The sequence below is a fragment of the Salvelinus fontinalis genome, chromosome 2 (assembly GCF_029448725.1).
Source record: "Salvelinus fontinalis isolate EN_2023a chromosome 2, ASM2944872v1, whole genome shotgun sequence".
Taxonomy (NCBI): domain Eukaryota; kingdom Metazoa; phylum Chordata; class Actinopteri; order Salmoniformes; family Salmonidae; genus Salvelinus; species Salvelinus fontinalis.
In genome coordinates this window covers 30,481,215-30,492,376 of record NC_074666.1, presented here as the reverse complement: position 1 = coordinate 30,492,376, position 11,162 = coordinate 30,481,215, and the positions used below count along the sequence as shown (strand labels likewise).

The window sequence follows — 11,162 nt, the reverse complement described above, 5'->3', positions numbered from 1 at the left end:
CTGTGCTGTCTCGTCTGTGTGCTTAGGGTCGTTGTCCTGTTGGAAGGTGAACCTTCACCCAAGTCTGAGGTCCTGAGCCCTCTGGAACAGGTTTTCATTAAGGATCTCTCTTTGCTCTGTTCATCTTTCCCTAGATCCTGACTAGTCTCCCAGTCCCTATGACTGAAAAACAACCCCACAGCATGATGCTGCCACCACCATGCTTCACCGTAGGGATGGTGCCAGGTTTCCTCCAGACATGATGCTTGGCATTCCTGCCAAAGATTTAAATCTTGGTTACATCAGACCAGAGATTCCTTTAGGTGCCTTTTGGCATACTCCAAGCGGGCTGTCATGTGCTGTTTACTGTGGAGTGGCTTCTGTCTGGCCACTCTACCATTGGTGTGTAATGAGGAGGAAACAGACCTCGCACTTGACACATCTATGAAATTGCTTATTCCAGTTACTAATAAGCATGCACACATTAAGAATATGACTGTAAAAACTGTTAAATCCCCGTTGGTTGATGAGGAATTGAAAAATTGTATGGTTGAGATGGATGAGGCAAAAGGAATGGCAAATAAGTCTGGCTGCAAAACCAATTGGCAAAGATACTGCAAATTGAGAAATCATGTAACTAAACTGAATTTAAAAAATAAACTACACTATCAAACAAAGATAAATGATATAAAGAATTATAGTAAAAAGATTTGAAGCACCTTAAATGAAATTTTGGGGAAAAAGGCAAATTCAGTTCCATCATTCATTGAATCAGATGACTCATTTATCACAAAACCGACTGATATTGCTAACTTCTTTAATGATTTTTTCATTGGCAAGATTAGCAAACTTAGGCATGACATGCCAGCAACATACGCTGACACTACACATCCAAGCATATCTGACCAAATTATGAAAGACAAGTATTGTAATTTTGAATTCTGTAAAGTGAGTGTGGAAGAGGTGAAAAAATGATTGTTGTCTATCAACAATGACAAGCCACCGGGGTCTGACAACTTGGATGGAAAATCACTGAGAATAATAGCTGACGATATTGCCACTCCTATTTCCCATATTTTCAAAGTAAGCATTTTAGAGAGTGTGTGCCCTCAGGCTTGGAGGGAAGCAAAAGTCATTCCGCCACCTAAGTAAAGCTCCCTTTACTGGCTCAAATAGTCGACCAATCAGCCTGTTACCAACGCTTAGTAAAGTTTTTGAAAAAATTGTGTTTGACCAGATACAATGCTATTTTACAGTAAACAAGTTGACAACAGACTTTCAGCACGCTAATAGGGTAGGACATTCAACAAGCACATCACTTACACAAATGACTGATGATTGGCTGAGAGAAATTGATGACAAAACATTTGTGGGGGGTGTTTTGTTAGACTTCAATGTGGCTTTTGACATTATCGATCATAGTCTGCTGCTGGAAAAACAAATGTGTCATGGCTTTACACCCCTTGCTATATTGTGGAAAAATAGTTACCTGCCTAACAGAACACAGAGGGTGTTATTTTAGGGAAGCCTCTCCCACAAAATCCAGGTAGAATCAGGAATTCCCCAGGGCAGCTGTCTAGGTCCCATCCTTTTTTCAATCTTTACTAACGACATGCCACTGGCTTTAAGTAAAGCCAGAGTTTCTATGTATACGGATGACTCAAAAATATACACGTTAGCTATTACAGCGACTGAAATGACTGCAACACTTAACAAAGAGCATTATCAACAAGGCAGATCCTACAGGCTTTTGTCGCACCTGGACGTGCGGTCAGGTGCCACAAAGTGGGACTTAGGAAAATTGCAATTGGCTCAGAACAGGGCAGCACAGCTGGCCCTTGGATGTACCAGTGAGCAAACATTAAAAATATGCATGTCAATCTCTCCTGTATCAAAGTGGAGGATATATTGACTTCATCACTACTTGTATTTGTGAGAGGTACTCTCATGCTGAAAGCACCAAGCTGTCTGTTTTTATTTTACCAGGCAAGTCAGTTAATAACAAATTCTTATTTTCAATGACTACCTAGGAACAGTGGGTTAACTGCCTTGTTCAGGGGCAGAACTACAGATTTTTACCTTGGGGATTGGATCTTGCAACCTTTCGGTTACTAGTTCAGCGCTGTAACCACTAGGCTACCTGCTGCGCCAGCATGCAGATCAGACACCCATGCATGCCCCACAAGACATGCCACCACAGGTCTATTCACAGTCCCCAAGTCCAGAACAGATGATGGGAGGTGCACAGTACTACATAGAGCCATAACTACATCTGTTCCACATCAGGTAACTAATGCAAGCAGTAGAAAGATAAAAAAAAAAAAAAGATAAAAATACACCTTATGGAACAGTGGGGACTGTGAAGTAACACAAACATAGGCACAGACACATGCATACACACACATGATAACATATGCACTATACACACATGTACACATAGGTTTTGTGTTGTAGATAATGTGGTGTGGAGTAGGGGCCTAAGGGCACACATTTAGTGTGTTTTAAAATCTGTTATGAATGTATTGTAATGTTTTTAAAATTGTATAACTGCCTTAATTTTGTCGGACCCCAGGAAGAGTAGCTGCTGCCTTGGCACAAGTTAATTGGGATCAATAATAAATACAAATACATGCGCAAAGGGGATTAATTTACAATTATAAACTGGAGCCCTGACTGGGTGGTTCGAGCCCCTCCCCTTAGCATTTGCCATATACCACACCCCCTCAGGCCTTATTGCTTAATTATAAACCTGGTTTGAGCCCTGAATGCTGATTGGCTGAAAGCCGTAGTATATCAGACCATATAGCACGCGTATGACAAAACATTACTTTTTACTGTTGGAATTACTTTGGTAACCAGTTTATTATAGCAATAAGGAATCCCAGTGTTTGCGGTATATGGCCAATATCCCACGGCTAACGTCTGCGTTGCCTCATGCTTAAGAATAGCCATTAGCAGGTATGTTGGCCATATACCATACCCCCTTGTGCAAATGATCTAGCGAGTTTAATAAGGGTGAATTGTCTTTTATCTTACCACATATTCAAATTCCTTTATTACGTCATGTTATAGCTTGCAATAATTCTTATTTTGAGGAAACACGAATTTTCGTCTTTAGAAGTTACTCTGATATTCCTTCTTAATTGGCTCGATAACGTTGTGGGAAAAGGTTTTATTGTATAAATATGGCAACTCATCTCTTGCTGTGAAAAAGAAATGTGTCTAGTTTCAGGTCTTTTGTGCACATTTTCTGTGGTAATTGGGCTAGAAATTTAGCTTGACCTGGCAACCCTGCTGGAGAGAGAAGGGAGGGAACAAAAAGGAAACGTCGGATGCTGAAGAGCGGGAGGTTGGGTCGACTCGACCGATAAGTTTCACATTTAGAACAATCTCTGAGACATTTATTTAGCAGATAGTTGATTGTTAGAGTAATAGAGAAGCTATATCGTAGTTCTTTATTGACAGGAAACGAGGAGCTAATTTCAGGGTGAGTTGTTAGCCAGCTAACGTTAGCTTGCTAGCATCCAAGTGCGAGAGCAGAATCTGCACCGAAGCACTATCATCATTGGATGCAAAAAAAATCGGAGCCGTGCAGCCTCCGTGCGCAAGGAAATATTCATGTTATATTGACAAGAACTAGCCACCATCAGAAGCTTCCAGGTACAAGGGGTAGGGTACGGCGGTTTCACGGGCTGACTGACTCGCGGGCTTGCGTTGTGTGTTGGTCGAGAGAGACAACAGCGACAGTCCGCAGTTATTAACGCAGTTTCTTGGGTCGTCTAGCATGGCCATTTCATAATTCCATAATTCAAACTCAAATTAAGCTTGCAGAACTGCTAGCGCTAAGGACAGTGCGTTGTTGTTATCAGTAGATACGATATGTGCGAAATTTCAGCCCTTTGGCTTCATTGCCTTCGCCTCGGTGTTGTCATTAGATTCTCCCGACCATCCCACCGCTGGCTGTCTGTGAGGCCTCCCAGCAGGCAATGTTGTCTCTCACCACCCACTCTGCACAAACCGAAAGCTAGAAGCTCAACAACTTTCTGTCAATAGAAACCTACCAGGTGTTATTCTCTAGGGCATATTAATGGACATATTATGTTTTATTGTGTGTGTGTTGTAACGTTAATTCCTCTGTGATGTGTGTCTGATAGGATGAGTGGCGATGAGATGAACCCAGCAGCAGTGGCCCAGGCAGTGGAGGATATACAGGGAGACGACCGCTGGATGGCCCAGGTTAGTCGACCCTACTGCCTCTGTCTAACTGCACCATACTGTCCTGTCAGTAACTTACCCGAAGTACTCAGCCTCTACAAAACCTAAGGTCACTGATTCATGGTAATACATGTGTGTGTGTAGAAAACATAGAGAGAACCTAACATGGATGGAACAGAGAATCATGTCCATCTTAAATTCAATCTCCATCTCCACCAGTATATAACAAATCAAATTGTAGTTGTTACATGCGCCAAATACAACGGGTGTAGACTTAACGGTGAAATGCTTGCTTACTAGCCCTTCCCAACGATGCAGAGTTTAAAAATAATAATGAAAAGAGAAATAGTAACACAAGGAATAAAATACACAAGAATGGAGATACTTTTGTATATATAGTGTATGTGGACACCCCTTCAAATTAGTGGATTTGGCTATTTTAGCCACACCCGTTGCAGACAGGTGTATAAAATCGAGCACACAACCATGCAATCTGCATAGATCTCTATAGACAGACATTGGCAGTAGAATGTCCTTACTGAAGAGCTCAGTGACTGAACGTGGCACCGTCATAGGAAGCCACCTTTCCAACAAGTCAGTTGTCAAATTTCTGCTCAACTAGAGCTGCCCCAGTCAACTGTATGTGCTGTTATTGTGAAGTGAAAATGTATAGGAGCAACAATGGCTCAGCCGTGAAGTGGTAGGCCACACAAGCTCACAGAACGGGACTGCCGAGTGCTGGAGTGCGTAGTGCGTAAGAATCGTCTGTCCTCGGTTGCCACACTCACTACCGAGATCCCAACTTCCTCCGGAAGCAACGTCAGCACAAGAACTGTTCGTCTGGAGCTTCATGAAAGGGGTTTCCATGGCCGAGCAGCCGCACACAAGCCTAAGATCACCATGCGCAATGACAAGCACCGGCTGGAGTGATGTCAACCTCGCCGCCATTGGACTCTGGAGCAGTGGAAACGTGTTCTCTGGACTGATGAACCACGCTTCACCATCTGGCCGTCCGACGGACGGATCTGGGTTTGGCGGATGCTAGGAGAATGCTACCTGCCCCAATACATAGTGCCAACTGTAAAGTTTAGTGGAAGAGGAATAATGGTTTTGGGCTGTTTCTTCATGGTTCGGGCTAGGCCCCTTAGTTCCAGTGAAGGGAAATCTTACCGCTAAAGCATACAATGACATTCTAGATGTTTCTGTGCTTACAAAGCAAGGTCCATACAGATATGGTTTGTCAAGATCGGTGTGGAAGAACTTGACTGGCCTGCACAGAGCCCTGACCTCAACCCCATCAAACACCTTTGGGATGAATTGGAAGGCAGACTGCGAGCTATGCCTAATCGCACAACATCAGTGCCTGACCGCATTAATGCTCTTGTGGCTGAATGGAAGCATGTCCCCGCAGCAATGTTCCAACATCTAGTGGAAAGCCTTCCTAGAAGAGTGGACCAACTCCATTAATGCCCATGATTTTGGAATGAGATGTTGGACGAGCAGGTATCCATATACTTTTGGCCATGTATTGTGTATATACAGGGAGTACTAGTAACACAAGGAATAAAATGCACAAGAATGGAGCTATATACAGGGAGTACTAGTACCAGATCAATGTGCAGGTGTATGATCTATTTGAGCTAGATACAGTATGTACATGAAGGCAGGGTAATGTGACTAGGCATCTGGATAGATAATAATACGATTAAAATAAAGAACTGAGTAGCAGCAGCATATGATGAGTGTAAAAGTGTGTGTGGGTGATTCTCATTAAACCATGTCTGTGATGAATTCATATACAGTGCCTTCAGAAAGGCTTAAATTCAACATTTTATTAAATAAATAAAAATCTCATCCATCTACACACAATTCCCCATAATGACGAAGTGAAAACCAGTTTTTAGAAATGCTAGCAAATTTATTGAAAATTAAATGCAGAAAAACAGTATCTCATTTACATAATTATTCACCTGAGTCGATTTAAGAGCTAAGAGCTTTGCAAACCTGGATTGTAAAACATTTGCCCATTATTCTTTTCAAAATGTTACATGCTCTGTCAAATTGGTTGTTGATCATTGCTTTAAGTCAAAACTGTAACTCGGCCACTCAGGAACATTCACTGTCTTGGTAAGCAGCTCCAGTGTAAATTTGGCCTTGTGTTTTAGGTTATTGTCCTCCTGAAAGGTGAATTCATCTCCCAGTGTCTAGTGGAAAGCAGACTGAACTAGGTTTTCCTCTAGGAGTTTGCCTGTGCTTAACTCCATTCCATTTATTTTTATCCTGAAAAACTACCCAGTCCTTAATGATTAGAAGCATACCCATAACATCATGCAGCCACTACTCTGCTTGATCATTTGGAGAGTGGTAATCAGTAGTGTATTGGATTTTCCCCAAACATAACACTTTGTATTCGGGACAAAAAGTGACTTGCTTTACCACATTTTTTGCAGGTGCCTTGTTTTATTTTTTACCCATCTGCCAATAGGTTACTTTCTTTGCGAGGCATTGGAAAACCTCCCTGGTCTTTGTGGTTCGATCTGTGTATGAAATTCACTGCTCGACTGAAGAACCTTACAGATAATTGCATGTGTGGAGTACAGAGATGGGCCAGTCCTTCAAAATCATGTTCAACAGTCCATGCAATTTATTATGTGACTTGTTAAGCACATTTGTACTCTTATTTAGGCTTGCTATTACAAAGGGGTTGAATAATTATTGACTCAAGACATTTAAGCTTTTCAAATTGTTTAAATTTGTAATAAAAAAAACATAAAAAAAAAACATAATTCAACTTTGACATTATGGGGTATTGTGTGTAAGCCAGTGACTCTAAATTTAATCCATTTTCAATTCAGGCTGGGGGTGTGAATACTTTCTAAAGGGACTCGTAAATTATTTACTTTCATATTAAGGCTCACTATGCTTGGTTTCTGGCTCTTTAATCTGTTTTGGGCTTAAATCTTAAGTGTAAAATGTAAATAATAATCTCATTAACATAATACGTTCGGGTCCAAGGACTTTACATGCATTTAATTGCTAAAAAATAACGGTAACGCTTTACTTGACACACAGCGTCATAACACGTTATGACACGGTCATAATCATGTCATAACAGCTGACATACCACTTTCATTACACATATATTTAGACCTGTTGTGATATATGTTGCGTTATTTTGTGGCTGACTATGACACCTACATAAATGTCAAAACCTACACAAGGCAAAACATTCCATTACACCATAAACATACTGTTGACAAGTAGGCTATGTTATATTACATTTTCAGAAATTGACCATATTAAATGATCATGGTAATTGTGCACACATTGATGTCAGACACGCACCTACCCCAATGCTCTGTTTCTGATGACTGGGATGAATGTAGGAACAGATTTCAGCGGCAGGACTGATGACTGACAAGGGCATGTACCTGATAGGCCGATCTAGTTTGTACGATTATGATGGTCGTAATGCTTCTTGATGTGTCATAGAGTGTATTTTCTTAGTCGTAAGTGACACAGGATGGTCATAATGCCTTATGATGTTCGTCATAAAGTGTATTTTCTACAAGTTATTTAAAATATGCTGGGAAAAAATGTAAGGAATTCATTACAACAACAACACAACAAAGGACTTTTGAATAAACACAAATACATTTTAATAAACGTGGGTTTTGACATAACCAGCCATAAAATAACGCTATTTACATTTACATTTAAGTCATTTAGCAGACGCTCTTATCCAGAGCGACTTACAGGTACATACATTCATACTTTTTTTGTACTGGCCCCCCGTGGGAATCGAACCCACAACCCTGGCGTTGCAAGCGCCATGCTCTACCAACTGAGCTACACGGGACTGAGCTACACGGGCTATATATGTCACAACAGCTGTATATATATATATGGGTCATGAGTGTTATGAGCATACTATGACAGGTTATAACCTATGTCAGCTGTTATGACATATTATGACATGATTATGTCCGTGTCATAATGTGTTTTTACGCTGGGTGTCAAGTAAAGTGTTACCAAAATAACTAGCATATTTAATTAAAACCTATGAAATATTGTTTAAAGTGCTACGTATTCAAAGACAGTTATCATTTCTAGGTATTCCCGTTACAAACTAGTCATATTTTAGCAAAACATGTCTGAGCACGTGTTTCACATTACCGTAGTATTTCTTAATGTTCCTTTACAAAGTACAGTGTTTTTGTTTATTTATTTTGACCCATAATGCATTACTAAGAAGAGAAGATTAAAGATGGCTACAAGGTAAGCTGGTCTCTTTTATTATGTTTTAATTGATAATTGTCCTTTCACAACCCATTTAGCCATTTTAGATGACCATCACCATGACTGTGTAATACTTTGAGCAATATTATTGATTCAACTATTTACAGTATAATAGATTAGAAAGTGCATGAATAGATGGTCTCCTGGTGTGGTTTAAGCATTGTTAGCACATTCAATGTTGTTGTTTTTCTTGTAGAAAAGTGATTTTTAAGAGGGGAAACCTGGAGGGAAAAAATCTGACCAACCACCACCCCTGCCCCTTCCGTGACCATTTCGTGTCCCACCACTGCAAAAATAAAATATAGGGGAAGCACTTTGTTTTTTAAAGGCACATTACACTTAAAAATCTACATTTTGTCTGATGTTTTCAGAACTCAAAAGTGGTCTTTGGTCAACAAATGTCCCCATCCTAGACCATCTGTTTTGTAGATTCAGCTCAGCTGTATGCAAACAATCCAAAAATGAATGGAAAAGTTGAGCACCAAAATTTTCCCGGATTTGTGGTGGGTATCTTTTCCACTGAAGACTAAACTTCTTGGTGTTATATTAGATTGTAAACTTTCATGGTCAAAGCATATTGATTATATTGTTGTAAATATGTGGAGAGGTTTGTCTGTGATAAAGAGAGTATCTTCTTTTTTAACATCACATGCTACCAAAAAGTCCTGCAAGCTCTGGTTTTGTTGCATCTTGACTATTGCCCAGTTGTATGGTCATGTGTGGCAAAAAAAGACAGAGAATGCTGCAGCTGGCCCAGAACAGAGCAGCACGTCTGGCCCTTAAATGTACACGGCGGGCCAATGTCAATAACATGCAGGTCAGACTCTCCTGGTTCAGAGTGGATGAGAGATTGACTGCGTCACTGCTGGTCTTTGTAAGAAGTATTGACATGCTGAAAGTACAGAATTGTCTCTTCAGCCAGTTAACACACAGCTCAAAACCTATACATATCCCACATGACACGCAATTGGGGTCTCTTCTCAGTCCGGAACAGAGGCTGGGAGACGCACAGTGCTGTATAGAGCAATGACTACATGGACTTCTCTTCCAACTCAGGCAAGCAATACAATCTCTTAAAAAATAGAAGAAAACACCTCAAGGAACAATGAGGAGACACCCATTCATTACTTGTAGTATTATTAATTTATTTTTCTTTATTTTCTAGTTCTTATTACTTTTTAAAATAGTCATTGTTCTTTAGTCCTAGTGTCATGTTTTGTGTGGACCCCAGGAAGAATAGCTGCTGCTTCTTCAACAGCTAATGGGGTTCCGAATAAAAGCAATACAAACCATTTGGGTGGAGACATATAGTATGATGTTCTAATTGCTGGCATGCGATTTAGACTCTTCTTGAGATTACACTACTTTTGAGGTCTGAAAGCAACTGACAAACTTTGATATAAATTGTGTTAAGGGGACATTACACTCAAATTCCAACATTAATTCTCATTATGAATAGAAGATGATGCCAAAACTGGTGGTTTACCCGATGCATTACATTACTGGGAGCTTACAGTGCATTCGGAAAGTTCAGACCCTTCCCTTTTTCACATTTTGTTATGTTACAGCCTTATTCTAAAATGGATGGAATATTGTTTTATCCATCCATCTACACACAAAGCCCCATAATGACAAAGCAAAAACAGGTTTTTAGAAATGTTTGCAATTGTCTTAAAAATAATAAACAGAAATACCTTATTTGCGTAAGTATTCAAACCCTTTGCTATGAGACTCAAAATTGAGCTCAGGTGTGTCCTATTTCCATTAATCATCCTTGAGATGTTTCTACAACTTGATTGAAGCCCACCTGTGGTAAATTCAATTAATTGGACATGATTTGGAAATGCACGTCAGAGCAAAAAGCCTTGAGTCTTCTTGGGTATGTGGTCGAAGGAATTGTCAGTAGAGCTCAGAGACAGGATTGTGTCGAGGCACAGATCTGGGGAAGGGTACCATCAAATTTCTGCTGCATCGAAGGTCCCCAAGAACACAGTGGCCTCCATCATTCTTAAATGGAAGTTTGAAACAACCAAGACTCTTCCTAGAGCTGGACTCTTTAGACCATGAGAAACTAGATTCTCTGATCTGATGAAACCAAAATTGAATTCTTTGGCCTGAATGCCAAGCGTTACGTCTGGAGGAAACCTGGCACCATCCCTATGATGAAGCTTAGTGGCAGCATCATGATGTGTGGATGTTTTTCAGCGGCAGGGACTGGGAGACTAGTCAGGATCGAGGGAAAGATGAACGGAGCAAAGTACAGAAAGATCCTTGACGAAAACCTGCTCCAGAGTGCACAGGACCTCAGACTGGGGCGAAGGTTCACCTTCCAACTGGACAAGGACCCTAAGCACACAGCCAAGACAATGCAGGAGTGGCTTCGAAACAAGTCTCAATGTCCTTGAGTGGCCCAGCCAGAGACCGGACTTGAACTCGATCGAACATCTCTGGAGAGACCTGAAAATAGCTGTGCAGCAACACTCTCCATCCAACCTGACAGCTTGAGAGGCTCTGCAGAGAAGACTGGGAGAACTCACCAAATACAGGTGTGCCAAGCTTGTAGTGTCATACCCAAGAAGACTCGAGGCTTAATCATTGCCAAAGGTGCTTAAACAAAGTACTGAGTAAAGGGTCTGAATACTTATGTAAATGTGACCTTTTTTTAATTT

The 11,162-nt window shown here is 40.7% G+C and overlaps 1 protein-coding gene across 5 annotated transcripts in view; it reads left to right on the top strand.

Moving 5' to 3' along the window:
- The first annotated feature begins 3,036 nt into the window (after positions 1 to 3,036).
- The window catches only part of LOC129816314 (platelet-activating factor acetylhydrolase IB subunit alpha2-like), a 29,132-nt gene continuing 21,006 nt past the window's right edge, over positions 3,037 to 11,162 (top strand). The window contains exons 1-2 of one of the 5 annotated variants that reach the window (XM_055870662.1): positions 3,037 to 3,639; positions 4,134 to 4,215. In XM_055870662.1, coding sequence (XP_055726637.1) covers positions 4,135 to 4,215 — 81 coding nt within the window. In that variant the 5' untranslated portion in view covers positions 3,037 to 3,639; position 4,134. Of the gene's footprint in view, positions 3,649 to 4,133; positions 4,216 to 8,446; positions 8,473 to 11,162 lie in introns of those variants that run through there. The other 4 variants (XM_055870653.1, XM_055870643.1, XM_055870636.1 and 1 more) reach the window with 4 other exon arrangements.